The sequence below is a fragment of the Sphaeroforma arctica genome (genome assembly GCF_001186125.1).
Source record: "Sphaeroforma arctica JP610 unplaced genomic scaffold supercont1.78, whole genome shotgun sequence".
NCBI classification, from domain to species: Eukaryota; class Ichthyosporea; order Ichthyophonida; genus Sphaeroforma; species Sphaeroforma arctica.
Window position 1 is genome coordinate 48,321 of NW_014040480.1, and position 22,805 is coordinate 71,125.

Genomic DNA, 22,805 nt, shown 5'->3' on the forward strand with positions numbered 1-22,805 from the left:
ATGTGTGTGTATGTGAGTGTGTGTGTATCGTATCTCTGATTCTCACGGCTGTTTTATATAAAAATTCGAATAAAAATCTTCCTATACCTACAAAGTGGCAAGATTTTCATTTTAGTTTGAAGTCCTCGCATGGTCTGCCGAGTAGATATACCAGCAGCAGCGAGATCGTATCACTAAATAAATAGGGTTGGCGTGTTGACTTGCATAAAGTGAACATGAGCGAGACCCGTTTGAGTTTGATGCTGACTGCAAACTTGTCTTTTTCAATGTTTTTTTGGCCTTTGTAAATTCATAGCCCATTCCTTTTGTGTTCAATTTAGTGTTATGGTAAATTAACATGGAAATTAATATTTAGTTGAAAAATAGAGTTTTATACGACGTATCCCTGGCTACCTCAGAAGAGTATTAAGAGTCTCGGACCGTCAACTGAGGCCTGGATTGCTATATATAGGTACCTTTATCACATACCTAAAGTATGTGATATTTACACCATGTACGCATACGCTCTATTTACTACTGAGCGTTTCTTTATAGGCATGAAGTACAGTTGCACGAACTGACATACAGTCACACGCTGTGACCGCGACCGGTAGGTGTGACAACACTATTCTAGAGACTCATAGAGTGTGACTTGAGGCGGTGACGGTGTCGACTATTGAGACTGATGATACATAGATAAATAGAAAAAGAGTACATATGTAAAACTATAAATAGACTGATAGCTCATTGGACTCCGTTGTAGTATCTGATGAGTCATCATGATTCATGAACATTTTGCCGCTCATCGGCTCTTGGTTCGGCTTTAGCTGTCGAACACCCAGAAACTACAGAAAGTCTTTCGCGGAAATAAAAAGAACATATACTGTATGTATGTAATTTTCTTTTATAGAAATAATACAGAAACTTACTCAGTTCGTTTCTCGTTAAAACGTTTTCGAATCGATCGTTTGTTTTTGTTTTGTTTTTTGTAAAACAATATTTTCGTGTGGATTTCAACTGGGGTCTGGAGGTGTCATTCTCGAGAGAGTGAGCAGGCTATGTTCTTGAGATATTTACGTTTTAACCCCGTACAAAATGCAACCAATTTTTAGTGCGTTTACATACAACGTTTATTTAATCTTTACTGCATGTGGGTGCTCAGTGCTATCTTGACGTTTAATAAAAGATGAGCGTGTTAATTGAGCATATCTAAAGTCTCACGGCCGGTTTCACATGTATATCCATTCACAAGGCTGGTATCACACATGTATATCTATTCACGTGCTGTATTCAAATACAATACGTCACATCACTTCACTTCACACAGAGAACAATACATTGCTTCACGACAGATAGAAATTGTATGTAACCACATAGTCGGCAGCTTGCGTTGCGGATGAAGCTCTGTATTCTAGTTAGTTGTAGCGTGTGAGGTTTAAAGGTTCGTTGACGGCATAACTATCCCGGCTTAATTTCATAATTCGTATACTACCCGCTTACATTTATACGCCTCTACGTACACATCAGCACATCTACATACACATAAACATACACCATGGATGTCTTTGGATTAAGGATGGAACCCTGGCAAGGCATATTCATCTTGTCGCCGGTTGTCACATACTATACGTCGTGCATAGCATTTGGTATCATGGACTGTATGCCATCATTCGAGAAGTACCGTGTGCAGCCGAAGTTCGAGGAGAAGAGGAATAAGATCTGTTGGAAGGACGCGCTCCCTTGGGTTATATTACAGCATGCCATGCAGGTACATACGTATGCGTGTTGTATGATCACTCGGACACATATGGTATATGTGCGTATCACATAGTTGTCACTTTCCTATTAATGCTACGTATATGAGATACATGATCATTTCCATGTTTATGTTATCTGTATATCATGTTTTGAATAACCCAATGATCACTTCTTCCATATCAATCTCATCTATCTGTATAACTTGGTGAATTGTTGTCTATATTGTCAACTATTGAGAATTTAGTATAGACTATTTTTGTATTCTTATTGAACACCCTTATTGATGTTATCTGTATGGTTCACATTATAATCGTACCATATTCGTATCGTCTATGCGATTCACATGGCGCTCACTTTCCTATCTCTGCTGTCGTCGCTTAGAGAGCAGCCGGCTTTCTTGACTTCCCATGTCACCTCCAAGCATTGATGGATGTTTGTGTACCCCGCAGTATTGTCCTCGGCCTCATTTGTTTTCTATCACCCACTGTAGTTTACACCCACTGTAACTTCGCTTAGCGTGTTTACATTGGGTCGCATAGCAAATAGCACACTATCCGTCCAGCCTTCGAGTACCCCTACCAATATTATATTTTTTGTACCGTCACTCTAGCTCTATGTACTTACTGCATTATCACACCGTGTGTACACCCTGGTTTAAATGCTCTATTTGATGCAGTATGGTTTGTCGGGATGGATATGCTTCACGTCCAGATACTACTCTATTTATAGTACCGTTCGCTTACCAATTAAGAGCAACCAGAATTGAGTGTCAGAGATGTGGTCGTGTCCCTCTCGTAGTTCATTGCGGTGTCGAAAGGAAGGTGTGAAGTATAGATGCTGGGTAATTGTTTCATATGCATATTCTATGGCAATGATGACCTGACTTTTGTCCCTCTTGTTGGCGGATAGTTGCACGTGGGCATGAAGACGATTGTTTTTTTAAGCTCACAAGGTTCTATCAGGCATCTAGCCATATGCTTTCTATAGTATCATACTTTGCTATATTGTTCGAACATGATCGGCATATAGTCCAAGTAAATTATAAACTCTGCATTGCTTATCGTTGGCGTGTGCTGATTTGCTATTAACTGCCTCAATGATTAACACAGTAGTGACAATTCAAGGGATATCTGGCGTGTTAGTAGCGTACAAATACATGCTAAGTGAACATTACTCACTCTATCACATCCATTTCCTTGTGTAGATATTTGCCGGCATCATGTTTGTGCAATTCGAGGACTACTCGGAAGACTTCGACTCGTGGCTGGCGGTGGTACCGAAGTTTGTAGTAGCTGCCCTTGTCATGGACACGTATCAGTACTGGATTCACCGGTGGATGCACATTAACAAATGGGCCTTCGAGCACTTTCACTCATGGCATCATCGCCTGCATTGTCCTTATCCCATTGGAGCCCTGTACAACCACCCGCTCGAAGGTATGTGCTGGTATGGTACTCTTGTATGTGAGCATTGATGTAAAATTGCATGCATGTATACATTTATGTCTGTGTAAACGCATAAGTATACATTCTTCTATATCTAGACCTATCATGTCAACGTATTGCTACTTATCCGCCCGCCCCCCAAAATCGTGTACAACGCAAACGCACTAGGATAGGTATTCATGTCGGGTAATTTTTAAAATGGTCAGATGGTAAGCATTTTGAGATCTCATTGTTTAGGAGCTCTAGGGTAAGGACGAAGCCTTTTTTATGAACGAATATATGACTCAACATGATACATCTATATATAGGTGTAGGTATAGGTATGTATGTTTGTATGCATAATATGTATTTATGTATGTATGTATATATGTGCGTGGGTGTGTATATAGGCATATATGTATATATGCACTTATATCCGGCAAGTTCGGTAGCTCTGTAGGGTATCGCCGTCTCTACTCGCAATCTCAACCACTAGTCACTTTCATACACAGGGTTTGTGTTGGATGCCGGGAGCGGTGCTCTATCTGTGGCCGTTGCTGGGCTTGATCTTCGAGCCGCGAGTCTGTTTGTCTCAGTATCCACCTTCAAGACTGTGTGCGATCACGCGAACTACGACTTACCCTGGAACCCTATGAATAAGCTCTTCACCAACAATGCTTCCTACCACGATATGCACCATCAATTGAGAGGTTTCCGGTATGTCATTGGCGTGTTCTTGTTGCGTATCCGTTGTTGTCATGTATGTAGCTGCGAAATATCGCTTCTGCTTTTGGATTGTTTTCTTTTATGTACATTATAATTTGGATGGTTATTAATATTATTTGGATCATAGGAATCAGACAATTAGAATGGTATAATGGTATGCAGTTGTTGTAAATTGAATTCATTTTTAATACTTGCATCAATTTGGTTGTATACTCATGTTTAGTAAACAAAGCAATCCAACTTGTATTCTCACAAGATATGTACATCTTACTTTGTTTGTAGTTGGCATCTAAGCGCATATCTAGTGTATCTACGCACCACACATATATTATCAATCGTATCATGTGTTTACTCTTTATGACTAGCAGAACTATCCACATCAATCTACATGTGTGCTTATGGTATGGCCTGTGTCGTCGGTGCGCGCGTGTGTTGTTGTTCGTCACTTCATATTCAGATTTTGGAATGTTGCATTCTCTCGTAGCTGCGTTTGCCCAACTCAATCGCTCACAATTGTGAGGAAGTCCACAAACCTTCCGATTCACGCAGTTCAACGCTTCATGTACAGCTTATATACACCCCTCGAATGCTGTTTTATAGCTTCACAGACCTCTCATTACTTGAACATCGACGATTCATATACAACTCAAACCCATGCATACTTGCTCATCACTGTTCAATATTGTATCAATGAATAATCAGGTTCAACTTCTCGCAGCCGTACTTCACTTTCTGGGATGACATCATGGGCACCAAAAAAATGCCCACCAGAGACGACCTCGTGCGGTGTGAGAAGCCGAAGACAGCTGTCAAATCTGTGGCAAAAACGGAGACAGCCTCGACTAAGAGTGATGCAGCTAAGAAGGCGGAATAGACCCGGTAATGGGGGTGATCGCAGAGATGGGAAAAGCGCGCGGACGTGTTTAATGGAGATACGTGTGTGACGACAATGAGGGCTTGCGTGGGCAAGTGGTAGTCGTAGTAGGAAGTGAGCGGACACATATATACGTATGTATATATACATGTGTATTTATATGTGTATTTACATATGCATGTGTATTTACATGTGTACATGCATGTGTCCACTTTTATGTCTAGAGAGGTTGATGTTGCGCCTGCAGGGATGGGTGAGTGACAATCGATAACTTCGGACGCACCGTGAAAGTCAGTGAGGTTGGGAAGACGCCCGAATGCGGCTGTATCGCATGTTGTACATGCATGCATGCTTTTGCAACAGCGGGTGTCTGTCAGGAATTAATCTCCAGGTACATGGGTGGGTGCACCACTACGCACGCAACCGTACGTAGTGGTGCAACGCCTGGTTGATAGTTTATGTGTGTTTAAAACTGGGTTAGTGAGACGTGTGGTAGCAGCTTACAGGTGTAGACTAGTCATGGCGGGAGGGCGTTGGTAGAGGAATATATAGGTCGATTGCAATTGGTAGATACGATGCAATCGGAGCGAAGGTAGGATGATAACAGAAATGACGTAATATAGTAAAACAGTGGAGAAGAAATAAATGTGGTCGATAAATATGGCTGCCCATCTCTTCCGGTTATCTGTACCCGGATTGTCTGTTTCGTTGTAAGTGATTTTTCTGCGTTCCATGGGTGTCACCAAGGGATCCTCGAGGGCTCTCGAGAGGGAGAGGGCGTGTAGGAGGGTTAACACCCCAAGGGGACACCCTCACTCTCTCTTGGAGAGTGGGGAACCCCGACACCTCTAGACATCACCCCTGGTTATCTATTAACTTTTAACTCCTTTCAGTCTACATTTGTATACTAGTATTTTGTCTAAAAATCGGTTAGAGAGATTTATTGAGTGCATGTGACAGAGTGTCGTACCGCCATTGAAAGTGCGCCGTGCCCGATACGAATGAAGTTCAAACGCAACCCGCTATCGAGTGTGGATAGCATATTCTGCATATCACATTTTGATGAAGCTATGTTGTCTTTAACGGAACTGTATGCTGGCGGAAAATGAGTCTACTACTGATTTTGCTACCGAGATTTCGATTGTAATGGTATGCTTGTTGACAGTCTCGGCAGTCACAATGAATAGAGCGAATCAACGTAGAACCCGTATACAAAAGAGGACATCGTCCCCGCTCTCATTTTTATACAAAGAACAGAAATCTTTATGCATCATTCTATGCGTCTGGATATGAAATGTCAACCGTTTATCGCCGCATACAAGCATTTACACTTCTGCTCAATAAAGTTTAAAGGCTGGAAATGTTTACATGATACTGCGAGGAATCTAACTCCACACTCCAACTGTCGGCCAGTGCTGTGCCTGTGCATCAATCGGCCTACTACGTATTCGACAACACTGCTATGGAAATTTATAGTTATGAATTGCCGCTCATCCCCTAAGCATACTCAACGGACTATCCCGCCTGACCTTCACAATACCTTAGAATCGCACGCACACTACTAACGCTGGGTTGTTTAAAAACCCCTAAAACCCTAATTCCAGCGACGCCGCTAACTTGAATCACGCGTCCACTCCCTGGTGTATGTCAGTACGAAGCTAGCAACGTGGCTCTCGATGGTACTTACACGCTACCACTTGACAACCTGTGCCCTGTTGCACATTAACACCGTGCACAGCTCACGCTACTCGTCAGTGTCGTCGTGTATCTCCACTTCCAGTCTTGTTTGATCTGTACACTAATTGCGGGTCTGCAACTTGCTTGCACGTCATCTACCGACGGTTTCAAACAGCAATGCATGATGTGCCACACGAGAGTGCGTATGTATATCGTTCATACCGTAGAATCGCTCTCAATTTAAAAGCTTGCAAAGTGTCCAACTTAAATTGTGCATATTTTTAGGGTTTAGGGTTTTAGTGTTTTGGTTCGAAATGCATTCGTAAATCCACCCCTTCTTCCCGCCACCTGGGTCTACGCCCATGGCCCATTTGACGGTCGCCTGATTTCGAATATTGCGTACCTTGATCATAAACTGCAGTTCCTGACTAAAAACTACGATCAGAACACTAGAACACTGTGTGTTTATATTAGTCTTCGCACAAGAGACATAATCCGATAAATTTCAGTCACGCATAGCACACAGTCGTACGTGAGCTTCTCGATATGGTAAACCGTGTGCACATGATGTGCTGGAGAACCTATTGATATATATTCGTACCTGGTCCATACCGTTCGCGTGTTTTACTAGTAGTACGGTAAGTTGACAGCTGGAGAACCTATTGATATATATTCGTACCTGGTCCATACCGTTCGCGTGTTTTACTAGTAGTACGGTAAGTTGACAATAAGTACACAATGAACACTAAATGTGCTTTGAACTATGGAAATAGAAGTTCAGGCTACTGCTGCTTTGAAATATGGAAATAGAAGTTCAGGCTACTGCGCCCTATCTCAGTAAACAGTTACAGTAAATAATTTGATATAACGCGTAGTGACAAACGTTTACGATTGCGCTTTTGTTTGCGACATATCTCCAATCGCATCAAGGAGTGAAGCATGGCGCCATAACTATTAGCACATAAGCCTCTACAACTAAAGAGCGTATTACTATTATGCTGTTCTCGTGTCCAACTGTAATCGCAGCAGCTCAACTTGTATCGACAACTGTATTACCATATGTGTTGACACTTCTGGACTAAATTCGATACTATCTGCATATTCAGAATTATACCCCAGTGGGTTAATGTTTCTGGCTGTATCCCGGTTCAATACTACCACACATGTTCATGAAAACCATTTAATGATATCATGAGTGCCGCTTGTACTCTCTGACGTTGCACAGTACTCGCTGAGTGGAGGTCAATACTCAGGCCCCGTTGATAGTACCTATGTGACAGAATTCTGTATCAGATCAATGCATCCACATTGGTTGTTGTTTGTCAGTGGACAACACCTATGTGACGGGATTTTGTATTAGATCAATGCGTCCAGATTGGCTGTTTATAAACAAGTCCAATTCAGGGCAACAGATCCGGTGTGGCTGCAATGCCGTATAGCTGTAACCAAGCGTGGAACGGGCCATATACAATAAACACTGATATACTGAACTACTTATCAGAAACACAGCAGTTTTATTTATTTATTTTTAAAATTGTAGACGTTTCATGATATGGGCTATAAATATCACTTTTTAGTTTTTACTCCCATTGCTTAACAGTGACACAAATAAAACTAAAATATGTACAGTGCGTACTGTGGGTATCCCTATCCCGTTTATACGGGTAAATATTTGTTCGGGGCCTTGAAGCTTGAGGTTTATTTGTTTTACAAAAAAAATTGTTTTCTAATATTTTCCCTCGATGTATTATAGTACATATAGGGTGTGGGTTTTTGTGTCATTTGACCCATAGAAACGTTTTATTAATAAAAGTATGTATCGTTTACGCTACACTTTTAAATTGGTCCTCTTTAACGGATTGAGGTTATCTGTGGGTTTATGTATTGCAATATTTTTTAAACGTACATTGAGACGCTATCATAGCCTCTACTTTGCTGTCGTGTATCTTTGTTCCTCGGCTGATCACTGAAGATCTTAATAGCTACAACCCCTTGACTATTTAGATAGTATATGCTACGTTAAGTCTACATACACAACCCCTTTTAAGGATAGTTAACTGCTGTAGTTTCCATTCACAATCTCTCCCATTGCACCACCGTCCCTTATATATATATAGATATACATTATATATAGATATAGATATAGATACGTGCATATATATATATATATATATATATATATATATATATTTATATACAGTGTATATGTACGTATGTATATGTCTATATCTAAATATATAAATAGACATATATATTTATATATCTAATATACATATAATGGCCGACGAAAGTGAACCAGAGCGAGGAGTGCCCCTACCTCTCCGGTTGGGAGAAACGTTCTATCAAGATGCTCCCACGTTCTATAATATAGCATGTAAGTGATATGATGTAGATCCTACTGTTCTATTATGTAGGTCCATCACAAAAGAGTATATATATATATGTGTGCGTGTGTCTGTGTGTGTGTCTGTGTCTGTGTCTGTGTGTGTGTATGTATATATGTAATGTATGTATGTATTTACGTATGTATGTATGGGTATGTATGTTTGTATTTATGTATGTTTGTGTGTTTATGTATGTATGTATATATATATGTGTGTGTGTGTGTGTGTTTGTGTGCGTGCGCGTATTTGTGTATATTTGTGTATCTATGTGTCATGTATCTATATATTTTGATACGCCTCCTCGTATACTCCCCCTCGCGTTAGCCTTGAATCCAATCTGCATGGTGCGCTAACCACATCTGAAGCCTTTAACAGTATGTCAGGCACAGTTATGCTGAGCACTCCTAACAGAAGCAACCATTCGCCTGTCCTTATGTTTTCTAGTTGGTGTAGCTTGCATTACACGTAGCCCTATATGTATCATCTCATCCTCACCCCTGTGGTCGCAGATAAGGTCAAAATGGGCCCATTCGGTTTCTAAATTCTTCTATTATCGTTCGCATCTATCCGAATCCGTAAGATATATACAAGTCCCTAACACCAGTGCTACACTGAGTGATAAATTCGGCCCGTGCTTATGGCTAAGGCAACATCGTATCTCGTTGTCCATACATACCACCAAGCAAAGCGAGAGAGTATGTATTGTAGGTAGCACGGTACACGCTCCCACTTTTATCATTTTGTGCCTAATAAGCCTTCCTGTGTTCACCCAATTGTGTATTTTGGCAGTTGACTTCAAGCCCGGGAAGATAGACCTGGAACAGGCCGGCTCGATAAACATCGACGGCGCATCGGTGAACGTAGGGTTCCAGACAAATAACGACAACGTATGTCTAATCCAATTGGTGGGGTGGTGGCGTGTGCATTCGAGGGTGCGTGTGCGTCTAGTAGGGTTTGAATAGAGAGGGAGGTGTGATGAGTGTCAGTGTGTGTAGGTCTTTGCACATGGGTGAGACTTCAAGGGCGAGTGTGTGTAAGTGTGTGTGTGTGTGTGTGTGTGTATGGGTGTGTGTGTATGTGTGATGAGTGTGGATTCTCCCATTGTGCATGACGCGTGGCTGTCCACACAACCTTTAACCCCTAAAACATATTCCATTCTTCAAATGACGCATATTGTGCCCTATACGTTAACTATCAATGGTACAACGCACACACTCTCACAGAGACTGCATAAACGTGCATCTCCCTCTATACCGTACGGTATGCAGTGATTCAGTATAGTACGCGGCCGAGCACATACTATCGCATGCATGTACACTTGACCACATACGAATGGGAGCGTCGTCATGATTCCCTTGAGCATGCCTATGTATAGCTTTTGCAATGCTGTATACATTCGCTGCCTCATATGTTACTGTCCGTGTCCTCACCCATGTATGTGCATGTGTAGCCTGAAGATTCATCACACTCGTCTGTATAATAACACTCACCTATATCCTACCTACTCACCCGTGTATGTGCATGTGTAGCCCGATGATTTCGTCTACTACCAAGGAGCTAAGAGTGACACCGGCGGCAAAGATGCGATCATCGTCTACGATCCCGAGACCCAAGAATACACGCTGCAACTGGTGTGTTTGTGTGTGAGAGAGAGAGAGAAATGGTGTTTTGTGTGTGTGTGTGTGTATGTGGAGGGGGGGGGATGGTGTTGTCCCGGTTGTTTGTGTACATGAAAGTGTAGTTTGCACTCGAGTGCTGGGGATAGTTTTATGTACCAAGCATACTCTGTGTATGGTGTGTGTGTGTGGTATATGTGTGCTGTGCATAAGGCTTTGGTTCGCACCTCCTGCTAGGCTCGTTCTTGTTTGGAAGTTGGCGTACCATATACGTACGTAGTTGCATTCGTTGATGGGCAGCTGTTATCACTGAAGCTCGGTACATGTGCACGTCCGCATGTGCAAGCATGTACTCATTGCGACTTCATACGAACTTTATTCGACTACACTCCCTCGGCGAATGTCTTTGGCACTGCCCTTCGTGTGCTTTGGCAGTTGGGACGTTATCCACACACATTGATAGACATACATTGCGTGTGTCGCTTAGTAGCTATGTAGGATGCATGGTCAGTGGTTTGAGGACGACTTCGTTCTAGTGCATCTACTCTCAGGCATAATTACAATATATGCCGCAAACAAATTTGCACTTTCATCCAGGTGCAAGTGAGCCCAAAAATTTGAAATAAGTCCAAGTGAGCCCAAAATTTTCTTCGGGTGGGTTGGTGCGGCGAAACATTGCAGCGTGGCCTATGCTTGCTATGCGCGCGATAGAAGATCACCTCACAAGTACAGGAGTGTGTAGAACATCATGCTTAGCGTACAGACGCTGTATTTGTGTGTGTATAGCGTCGTTGCTGGTTGTGCGGGTGTGTGCAAGTGCATTTCACCGTATATTGACATACGTTGAACGATATAGGTCTTGTCTAATAGTCTATCTTCATTGCCCAAATGGCGGACTACAAACGGCAGCCCATTTTCATACACTTTGGCACGCATGCATCTACAACTACTCTCTTTACTACAAAGTACGCCTTACCCGCGCGCGACTGTTAATCAAAAATACGCCTAGAACGTAACTTGTAAACGCCTGCAATGTTGTTTAATCAATTTAACCCAAAACACGCCTATAGCGTTGCTTGTACGCTTTCTAATCCCAAATACGCCCACAACGTAGTTTAAGCAAGCTAACCTAAATTACATATGTATGGTCGTTTGGCAGGTGCACACTCATGTGCGGTTAAAGCAAATACGCGACACGACGGAGATGTCATTCCCGGATGTCTCGAATAAAACCAACCTGCACGATCTTCAAGCCATGAAGGCAGAAGGCTACCACGACGGTACGACACCACACCCACACTCGCTCGTGCGGTTACACATGTGTCTGCGTGCACGCATGCATGCATACATACAAGCGCATAGATATGCACATGGCACATGTATCTGCGTGTGTATGCATGCATACATACAAGCACATCGATATGCACATATCAGTCCATACGCTGCTGTATTGCATTGCGGCTTGACTCCGTGGAGGACAGCCCCAGCCACACCCTTTAGGGGATATGGAACACGATTGCTTATTTATGTGCGGATGTATGTGATTGATCATGCCATTGGCGATTGTTTATGTATGTGTGGATGTATGTGATTGATCATGCCACAGGGCACACACGCGATCTATCTGTACCAAGTAGTAGGGTGCAACCGTTTACTGGCACGCATAGCTATACCCGTCAGTAGGGGCGGTCTGCCTCGTTGCATGCACACAACACGTGTTCAACGGTGTAGGCCATTTGGGGTGGGATGTATATCAGCTGTTCTCCAGTGGGCAACGTCTGCCACCCGCGTGTCTGTACCGTGTGCGTACACGGCACACAATATCCACGTGTCCTAGTACATACGCGACAAGTGTGTGGAGGGTTGTGTCTAGGCAAAGGCTTGTGTGGGGAAGTGTTCTGCTCGTATGCATTGTATACGTCATACATAAATATATATATATATATAGATCTCCGTTTGCTGTGCATCTCGTGCTGTGTGTGGTCGTGTACATCACTTGGATCAATCCAATCACGCGCACGGGATGGCAAGTGTCCCCACTGGCGCACCCTGCCATTGCGTAGCACTGTACATGCTTGTCTCACGCTCTTATGTGTATGCACCTCGTTTTATTTGTTAGGATTTATAATATCTCACACTCTTATTTTATTTTTTTTGGACTTGTAATATCAGGACCGCGCGCGAGGCTCACCAGCATTGGCAGTGGCTTGTTCAGTGACGACGAAGCCAAATACAGAGACAGCCCAAGTATGTTACGGAGCACCCCTTGTTTGCGTGTTAATGTGACTCCGCACATAATCATGCGTGTCATTTTTGTACGTGCAAAATCTGTGTAGGTACCATTCAGACCCAAGAAAGCAATATCATTTATTTACAATCATCGTAAAGGTCCCCATCGTGACTCTTATACACCTGAACTGGGGCATATGGCGCAACACTTTTAATGGCGGATCCTCCAATTGTCTGGCAACGGTTGTTTGTGTGCTCTCGTCCTATCCGCGAGTATATGAATCACAGCTGTGGTGTGGGATACTTTCTCTGTGTGTATATAAACCTCTGACCTATTGTTCTCCTGGCGGGAACTCATCAAGCAACGGTTGTCCGCTTTCCACGCGTACACACCTTTGCACTCGCACACTGCTAGTAGTGTGGCCTATTAAACTAGAACTATATGTAAACGTATATGTATATATATATGTATATGTATATATATATATATATATATATATATATATATATATATATATATATATATATATATATGTATGTATGTATGTATGTATATATATGTATATATATATATACATGTCTGTATATGTCTATATATATATATGTATGTATATGTATATATATGAATATGTATATATATATATCTATGTAAATGTATGCATGCTAAACCTGCGCCTGGCGCAGCAAGCTTCAACCGTACGCACTTTGCCATCTCATACTGAACGCGCATTGACGATTCAGCACAAGCTCGTGTTTGTGTCACTGATGTGAGCGTTTCGCTATAAACACGCGAGTGCTTAGTAATATTGGCCTTGTGTGTTGTGTGCAACATGTGCACGCACGCTATTGCATGGACCTTCGTTTGCATGCTGGTTGCGAGGTTCCTGGTGAGTAGGAATAAGTAAAATCACCCAAATTTGATTTCATATCAACATGCTACAATATACAATTTAATTTACAACAGTTGCCTATATGTATATATATATATATATGAATATATGCAGCACGCTACTAATGTGGGTAACGCTGCATCAATCGCTTGCGTTACGCATCCAGGTGGCCAGGATGTGCAGGTGCACGACTTGGAAGACATGGACGAGATGGATGACGCACACCAGGAATCATATCAGGAGCCAACGAGAATGGATACAATGGATATGGACAATAAAGGAGGAGTGGATCCGTACCTCTCTACCCAGGATCAGGACAGCTACACGGACGAGGAAGAGCCCGATGCCGTGTCACAGAATGTTGACGACAGCATTGGTGCAAATACCAGGTACGTGTGATATGTTGTAGGCAGGTGTGATACGTCGTGTGCCCCTTGGCGGTCACCAGATTCCTCTGGTTCAATAGATTGGCAGTTTGTTCTGCTTCGCGCTGAGTGTAAGCCAAAGCCATGTGTATATGCCTATTCATCTCGGTTGCGGATGTATCGTGCTTGGAGACTATACTGAGTCAGATGATCGTTTTGGTTGTGGAATTGATATCCCGATGTAGTAGGCAGGTATCGTAGGGAGTAAAGCCTGCCATCTCACCTATCCTGTCTCTATCCTATGTTGTATGTTGTGTTGGTTAGTTATCGCTCACCGGCCAGAGCCATGGTTTCCGATGCAACGCTCTACTTAAATATAGTTGGTACAACGTATGACAGCTTAGAATCCTGTCTCTGCCCTGTCCCAATTCCATTTCAGGGATGCATTGGTCATGATCACTGCTTTTGTGCCATTGTGCGTCACGCCACACCCATTGTCCACACTATCACACGCATGCCGAGCGTTACAAGTCCGGCAGGGTATGCTTACCATGGTTACTGTGAACGCTTTGTCTGAGTATTTTCGGTCTGGAGAGATGCATTCGGTTCTCATATACACTTGTTTAGCATGTATACTCTTCCAGAACTTTCCCAGCTTCATAAACAGTGTCACTACCTAAGCGAACGAATTCCCGCATACACGTCATTACAATCCCTATTGAATACTATACGTCTCCGGAAGATTGATCTGCTATATATGCAGTTCATAGGTAGATGCACTTTGTGCACGCACACAAACGCCCACACACACACATACACTCACATACACTCACATACACTCACATACACACACACACACACACACACACACAGCTTTAAGGACAGGAGGAGGAGCAGTGAAGGGTTGGATGTGAGTAGCAGTTCGGGATCATCCTCGGGCAGTGACTCTGAAGGCGAGCATCTGAGTCGGAAGGCCAGTATGACAAGTGTCAACAGTGTCAAAAGTGTACAAATTGTCACGTCGTTCCGCGAGATGGCAGACGCCCAGCAGCAGGACGGGAGCGGGGACGGTGCTGCGAGTGCTAAAAATAGCCCAGTCCATGCACCCGAAAGTTCGGTACGTTTTTGCTTTGGTTTTGGTTTTGGTTTTTGGTTTTGGTTTTTTGGGGAATATGCACCATTAGTAGGTTTGTATGCAGGAGCACTCTTGGCGTAGCGATGTGTCCTGTGGTATCTCCGTGTATGCACACAAGCTGACTTCTTCTGTTACCTTCACCTGGTATCACCTGAAACTGTAGACTGCGGCAATCACACACCAGGACTCGGTCGCAAGCAATTCCGCGGGCGCCACAGACGCAGAAGGTAGGTGCCTGTGCTGCATAGAGGTGTTAACAGCGTGTCATATCTCTTCCCCAGGAGAGACTTCGTGTCTGACTCAGCATATGGCCCAATGGATCATGTGCTTCGCTAAAAGGCAATACAGTTATTCTATAGTAAGAACTCGAGATAAAATTGGACTTTATCTCGATGCCACACGGATATAGGTCGATAATAGTCGGGTTTCAATAATGTTTGTTATACTTATCTCGGTGCACAGGTTTATACTGTATTTAAGGTACCCATATATATACATATACATGTGCGTATGTATGTATGTATGTATATATGTATGTATGTATGTATGTATGTATATTTATATATATGTGTGTGTGTGCGTATGTATGTATGTTTGTATGTATGTATATATATATATTATATATATATAAAAATATTATATATGTGTGTGTGTGTGCGTGAGTGTCTGTGTGTGTGTGTGTGCATATATATGTGTGTACGTGTATGATCTCATAATATCCAATTTCTATCATCGAACAGAGATCGGGCGGCGGCGTTCGTCTACGGGTCTGAATATGAACATGGCTGATCTCGACGACGGACTGGACTTGAGCGAATCTGACAGTGATTAGCGTTGCAGGTGGCCCATATAAAGACCCCCCATGTTGTTCCATTGATGGCATTGATAGAGCGTTTAGTGTCACAGGTGGCCTATATAAAGCCCCCGTGTTGTTCCATTGATGGCATTGATACAGCGTTTAGCGTCACAGGTGGCCCATATAAAGACCCTCCATGTTGTGCATTGATGGCATTGATACAGCTTTTAGCGTCTTAGAGGCCCATATCAAGGCCCCCCATGTTGTTCCATTGATGGCATTGATAGAGCCTTTAGCGTCACAGGTGGCCCATATAAAGACCCCTCATGTTGTTCCATTGATGGCATTGATAGAGCCTTTAGCGTCACAGGTGGCCCATATAAAGACCCCCCATGTTGTTCCATTGATGGCATTGATACAGCGTTTAGCGTCACAGGTGTCCCATATAAAGACCCCTTATGTTCCATTGATGGCATTGATACAGCGTTTAGCGTCACAGGTGTCCCATATAAAGACCCCTTATGTTCCATTGATGGCATTGATACAGCATTTAGCGTCACAGGTGGCCCATATAAAGACCCCCCGTGTTGTTCCATTGATGGCAGGTGACCCATATAAAGGCCCGCCATGTTGTGCATTGATGCAAGCTAAGCGGCACAGTTACAGTTCCCACACCTTTCATTAAACTATATATGTTGCGAATCAATCTAGCGCGTGTGTGTGTGTGTTGTACATTCACCTATCGTGTGCCTGTCATCCTGTTCATACCATCGCGTATTGAACGCGCGTCCCCGTCGCTAGGTTCGTTGCTATGCGCTGTCGTGGTCATAGACCACTTTGGTACTAGTCGCAGGTATGTTCCGTGAGTCCGTTGACAGTGGGCAACATGTGCTGAAGTCCACAGTGAAGACTGAGTTGTCGTTTGTGTAGAATGGCTTCTCTTCGGTGCTGGATCGCTCAACCTTGGGTTTCCTCGATACCATATCACTGCATCAATGCAGAGGGGCGCGACATTAGTAACTTGTCTATCCTGTGCATAGGAGCATCTCTCCCTGTCTCTACCAACCCACCCAGTCAGTCATACACACGAGCCATCACATGCTAAACGCCTACGCTCACGAGTGTCAGTAGCTTACCTACAGAACCACCGGAGAATAACAACGTCACACGTGACACGTAACACGCAGATATACTCGCGCCATGGCCTGAGCTACAGTACTGGTTTCAGTGGCAGACATGTGGACGACTTCGCTTAGTGTGTGTGTTTCTGGGTGACATGCACTCTATAAGACTTAGCACACACTTGTGTATGGGCTTTAAAGTACAAGCGATCGCTGTGACATGCACGCTATACGAACTAGCACATGTTTGGGTATGGGTTTCAAAGCACCAGCGCGTGTTAAGCCTGTAGTGGCGTGGCCTGCCTGCTCAGCATGGAAGCCACTTCGTACGTGTGTTGAAGTGGCGACGTTGACGGTACACTGAGGTTACTTGCTTCTGTTCACTAGCACGTGCCTATGCAATAAACCAGGTGTACAGCTACGCACGATTTAGTATAGGCGCCATTGTACTAGTACACGTCGGGAGGGAAAGAAACGTGTATCCCCCACACGAAAGTCGCTGGCAGGCCATACGCTAGCACACCTCTACATGAAACAAGGGTTAATGATAATGATAATAATGTGCGTGTCCATGAGGTCAAAACTTACAAGAGGCTATACAGAATATAGCTACGTACGCGATATTGTGATCGCTTACTAGGTACCTAGGCAATAGTTGTGCGTGCATGCTGTATGATATCTGCAAATGGGAAGCATAACGGCTGTGTATGCTACTGTGTTCCAATCTGCATCCTACGAACACTCCCGGTATCAGAACTGTCATACTGTACCATATGTATACTATCTTTAGTTATTTATCTTCTAGCACACTTCTTCACAGGGAAGCAATACGACGGCAGTTGTAGCATATTCGGCTCAATCTCTTTCGTGTATGTGTTGGGATCGATGGTAATCTGGAACGGGTTGTCTCCAGTAAAACTAGCCCCGCCATCATACAGCTCACACAATGCACCCGTCTTCTGACTAAAAGCTACACGATCAGGTGTACTGGACTCAATCACCCACTCATCACACGCAACACCGTTGTAGTTCCTAATCCCTGCGTAATGGAAGGGAGCAGCCGTGACCCACTGTGGGTTTAGCGTACCACAGCCTTCTTGGCAGTACAAGCAGCACTCTCGTGTGTTGGGCCAGATTAGGAACCTTGACGCCCCATCCGTGCTATGGTGAATGCAGGGAGTCTCGTCGCCAGGCTTCACACGGTCACAAATGGGATTGAACTTACTAACTGGTCGGTATATGGCCTGTGTGCCATGAGCGTACGAGTATAGCATCCACCCTCTCTCACTCTGCTGTTGATTCTGATACCAAGTGTCCTCAGTGAATGCTGCGTAGAATTCGGTCGGCCATGTGGGTTTCAGAAATGGCTTATCGCCTGCACTGTGCTCTTCTTGTGCCTGGAATGCATCAAGCACATGGTGGTTATGTTCAGGCGCAGTTACGGCATGTGGCGATTTGAGGTTGATTGACGAAGCTATAGTTGTGCTGACGGCTGGAATAACTAATAACATATGATGTGGGTACATAGTGCGATGCTTGTGTGATAGCGTGCGAATGCAACGAACTCACTGCTTAAACTCGTAGACGGAGTGTGTTGACATTATCATTTATTTACACACACGTCAAGCAGATTTTAAAGCACGCCTAAGGTGATATTATGATTTGCGCTAAATAATCAGCCAAAAGCATAGCCTTCAAGAAAAAGCCCTAAAAGGCTAAAACGGTACAATTTAGGTCTATGCTAAAATTTGGGGTTTTTTTTAAATTTCAACGAATAGATTCATTTATAAATATGCGAAGTAATGTTTATCAAAGAGCCAATAATCATTTAGATATCGGGAGTCTATAACTCTACTTACACCTCTATATTGTGTCGGTTGTATAACCCATGTTGTACTCTAACACTGGTACCTGTTGCTCTGGACCGTTGTCTGAGATTCTAGACTGCAGCCTACTATCTCATTGGCTGAAAAATGAGCCTTCGGTCAGATACTATGGATTTCTGGCGGTATTTCTCACATATTCCATAGTATTTTATTAGTGGCCTGACCAAATTTGTTGCACCTACAGTTGGAAAATACCATCGAATATTGCAACTTTGTACAACTTTTGCGCGTGTTTCAAGAATCTACAACTTTCGATTGGTAGAGAACTAATGTATTTCTGGAAAAGTTCACAAACGGTTGTACAGAATCTAAAGTGAAAATCAGTAAACAAGCAAATAATGAACACAGCACGCAAATATGTACAAAGTACGTTGCAGTTTGTTTGTGATTCACAAGCACTCGCAGGTCAGCGAATAGGTGATACGATGGCTCCCTCGCATAGCAATCTCAAACGATATGCAAAAAAAAACTACAAGGATTTTCTGCAATACTGGCAACCATAAAAACATGTTACTCCGGTAACTAATAATCCAAGTGCAACAAGCTTTGTAACACCATCTGACGACCTCAACAGAATCGTCTAGGACCCAACTGCGACATTGCATCGCGCATAACCGGCGATTCTACACTCTTTTGCCGACGTTGTCGGGTACTTGGTATCAGAGGAACAACATACGCACATCGATTTCAATGAACTTTCGTACACAAACTTCAGTTACCAACAATAACCCCTCGTTCGTTTAGTGGTTTCAGATTTGAGTTGTACCACAATCTTTTGTGAAAACAGAAAACCCGCTGAATATTTTCCTAGCTGATACGAATAAGAACCTGAGCTGGTAAAGAGGAAGTTCAATGATCATATTACAACACATTACAACTGACTGATAAAGAAGCTACAATAGTCAACTGTGTAATAGCCGGGCCTCCACATTAGACTTTATACTATAAACGTACTCTTAAGCAGTACGTAAACTATAACCGTACTCTTAATAGTACGAGGAACTTAAGTTTCCTAAATGGGTTTTAATGGTTTTATTGATTAATACCTTTTCCATTTTACATATCAGATATTTGGACAAGGCCATTAAAAGGGCCCCAGTAAATACCAACATAAGAGTTGGTCTAGTTCTATAAATAGAACTATATTTACTTTCCAAATCTATTTATATCTGAATACTTCGGTAGCGAGATGGCTCATCCGAATATAGGTTTCTAGGGACTATTAACGTTACCTAGTTGATCCTCCGATCAACCAACCAAATGTGCCAGTCTGATGAAGGCTATGTCGGTAATTCTTGATAAATGGCAAGTTATTGGTTAATGCAATAACTAAGGACAACAGGAGTATTTTTTTTCTATTATTTTTCTTCTAAAGATAGGATTTTATGAGTCTCTCGGATTCGCCTGAACGAAACATACCATAGTATCTAATAGAGCGACAGCGAAACACTAAATAAAATCATTTCCGCGGATACAGTACTGAGAGGATTATATATAGGCAATGTCTCAGCCTCACAATCCCTCAGAATAATGCTGTTTTCACGAGGCATACCTAACTTTACTACAAGACTCATTTCGTTTATTTACCTTAATATTTTCACGATACTTAGAATTTACATACGCGTTTATTTATTCTAAGGCGTTAATATCGCCTTGATAGACCGAATCTTACACATTTTTAAGTTAACAAAGGTATTAATTACTTAGACTACTTAAGCGTAAAGGTAGATTAACTACCACAAAAAATTTCTTGTCCAAGCTAGTAGTCATAAGTTAAGATTAGAACCAAGAAAGACAATACTCCTAAGAAGCGTAGAGCTGAAAAGAAGAAGATAAAGAGAGAAGCCGCTAGCGCTGCCGCAGAAGCAACCGCCGCCGCTGCCGATGCGTTTATAATAGTCAACAGAACAATGCTTCAGATAAGGATGTAGCCACTCCGATTAAGTAGACTACTCCCACTGACAGAGCCCGAGGGCCAACTATTGCCTCAACTTAAAAGCTTGCATTTACGAAGCCAAGAAGTGGGACAAGGAACACGTCTCAAGATGCCCCAACCCATTCTTCTGACGAAACTCAGAAAGAAAAGTTCCCAATTATAAGGCAGTCCCCAATTATAGGGGACAAGGACAAATCTCAGAAGAGACCTATAACGGAACCAGAAGAGAAGGCAAGCACGCATAAATGAGTTAAATACTGAAAACACTGATCTTAAGAATCAGTTAGCCATCCGTATCAAAGACTTGACTGTTGAAAATGTAGATCGAATGTATAGATCAGGAAAACATACACAGCACTTACGCGAGCATGTTTCTCCGGGCATTACTGAAGCCCTACAGAAGTGAACAGAACGTCGACAGGCAATTACGCCCGAAGAGCGTAAAGACTCGAGCGCTACACCTGTGGCATATGAGCCAGATGTGCTCAGCGTATCTATACCTTACGAGGTACTACCGCCAGAACTTCAGGCTAATTACTCGCCTGTTCTGACACCCGGCCGTGAGTCACCCGACCTTGAGGGTATTATAGACCCAGAGGCAGGTAAAAATACTCCGCCACCTTTACCCAATTGGGATGACAATCGTCGGAAACCAGTTAAGACTGGGTATGCTATCCAGACGCATGAATCACCCAAGATTATAATACCAACCACTATCCGAGGGACAGAGCACCGAAAGGCCTCGATCATGGATTTTACAAGGGGTCATAAACACACCCGTGAACGTGTTAACGAAGTCGAATTTAATCGCTTCGATCGCACAGCATTGCACCAGCCCGCAGAGGATTTCCACTTTGACGAGGTGACCGAACTTAACAAATCGGTCGACGATTACACCATTAAAATGGAAATCACCCACGATGCACATCATGCTGATGATATCTCATACTTTGCTAATATGATTGCGATTATTCAAAAGCGCATCGATCAGCTACTTCAGACCCAACGTGGACAAGACCATAGGGATAATTAGAAGTACAAGGGACAGATCAGTCGACTTAAGTCAAACTGGGATGCCAACAGCAAGCAGGTCGAGTTTATAAACAACCATGACCTCGACACGCTAACCCGTACGCTTAATGCGTTAACGGTCAAGCTGGAGACAAATGATATCGCTCCCCAGCAATGGATCTTCGCTTTAATGCCGACGTTTGACCCTACAGGTGCAAGTTACTTGATCTTGCAGCGACACCAGCATGAGCTAGACACTTGTCGTGACTGGTCAGCTGTGTGTTGGTTGGTTACGTCCTTATTGCGTATAGGACATGCGTAGCCCAGGACTGAGTTCAATTTTAACTGAACCAGTTGAGAACACACCCATTCAGAGTTATATTCTGAAGTTACATGCTGACCTGTAACGTCCAGATATAACATAGGACAAGGCATAGCGATGGTACGAGTTCCTGGTTATGCCCGTGTTCTGTAAGAACATAGGGAATATCGACCGTGAGAGCCTGTACACCGAGTTGCGACGTAAACACGCTACTGAGGCTCGAGACAAGGGACATGAAACAAAGTTTTATCTATTCCGACTTACGTGGGAACAGTTTTATCCACCTTTTTTCCCCACACCGAGTAACATCGAAGGGAAAAGCGACTGTTAAGAAGCCGCGGGAGCACACCAATCACGGGTACGTATCCAGGTAGACCTCAAACAAGAGACCCCAACATACACGTGCTCGTGACTCCACTCTATCCACGCGATCCACTAAACGGGCACCGCGGAGGCGAAGGACAAGGAACCTCCATTTAAAGAGATTAAGAAATGTGCCCACGCACATTGTGAGTATGACATGTACCAATTGACCCCTAACGGTTATTGGAATGGCAGGCATGCATCCACCTGTACACACTTTCTTATTAAGTGCGACAAGTGTGAGAAGACCAATAGCTATCACACTAAGTCTTGTGACAAAAAGCCCGACATTAACTTGGAGTGAAAGTTCTAC

The 22,805-nt window shown here is 43.2% G+C and overlaps 3 protein-coding genes across 3 annotated transcripts; 2 read left to right on the forward strand and 1 right to left on the reverse strand.

Moving 5' to 3' along the window:
- The first annotated feature begins 1,200 nt into the window (after positions 1–1,200).
- SARC_01857 (hypothetical protein) lies at positions 1,201–5,431 on the forward strand. Its single transcript, XM_014304408.1, has 4 exons — positions 1,201–1,747; positions 2,942–3,173; positions 3,674–3,878; positions 4,590–5,431. The coding sequence occupies exons 1-4, from the start codon at positions 1,535–1,537 to the stop codon at positions 4,759–4,761; spliced, it is 822 nt and encodes a 273-aa protein (XP_014159883.1). The 5' UTR covers positions 1,201–1,534; the 3' UTR covers positions 4,762–5,431.
- Positions 5,432–8,661: 3,230 nt separating this feature from the next.
- Positions 8,662–15,889, forward strand: SARC_01858 (hypothetical protein; the record flags this gene model as incomplete). The annotated part of the gene is made up of 10 exons (XM_014304409.1): positions 8,662–8,812; positions 9,612–9,709; positions 10,352–10,453; positions 11,598–11,718; positions 12,611–12,685; positions 13,724–13,946; positions 14,362–14,508; positions 14,796–15,039; positions 15,221–15,284; positions 15,798–15,889. Exons 1-10 carry the CDS (start codon positions 8,716–8,718, stop codon positions 15,887–15,889), a joined length of 1,263 nt encoding a protein of 420 aa, XP_014159884.1. The 5' UTR covers positions 8,662–8,715.
- Positions 15,890–17,741: 1,852 nt separating this feature from the next.
- SARC_01859 (hypothetical protein) lies at positions 17,742–18,568 on the reverse strand. The gene has a single exon (XM_014304410.1). It carries the CDS (start codon positions 18,498–18,500, stop codon positions 17,769–17,771), a length of 732 nt encoding a protein of 243 aa, XP_014159885.1. The 5' UTR covers positions 18,501–18,568; the 3' UTR covers positions 17,742–17,768.
- Positions 18,569–22,805: the final 4,237 nt, after the last annotated feature.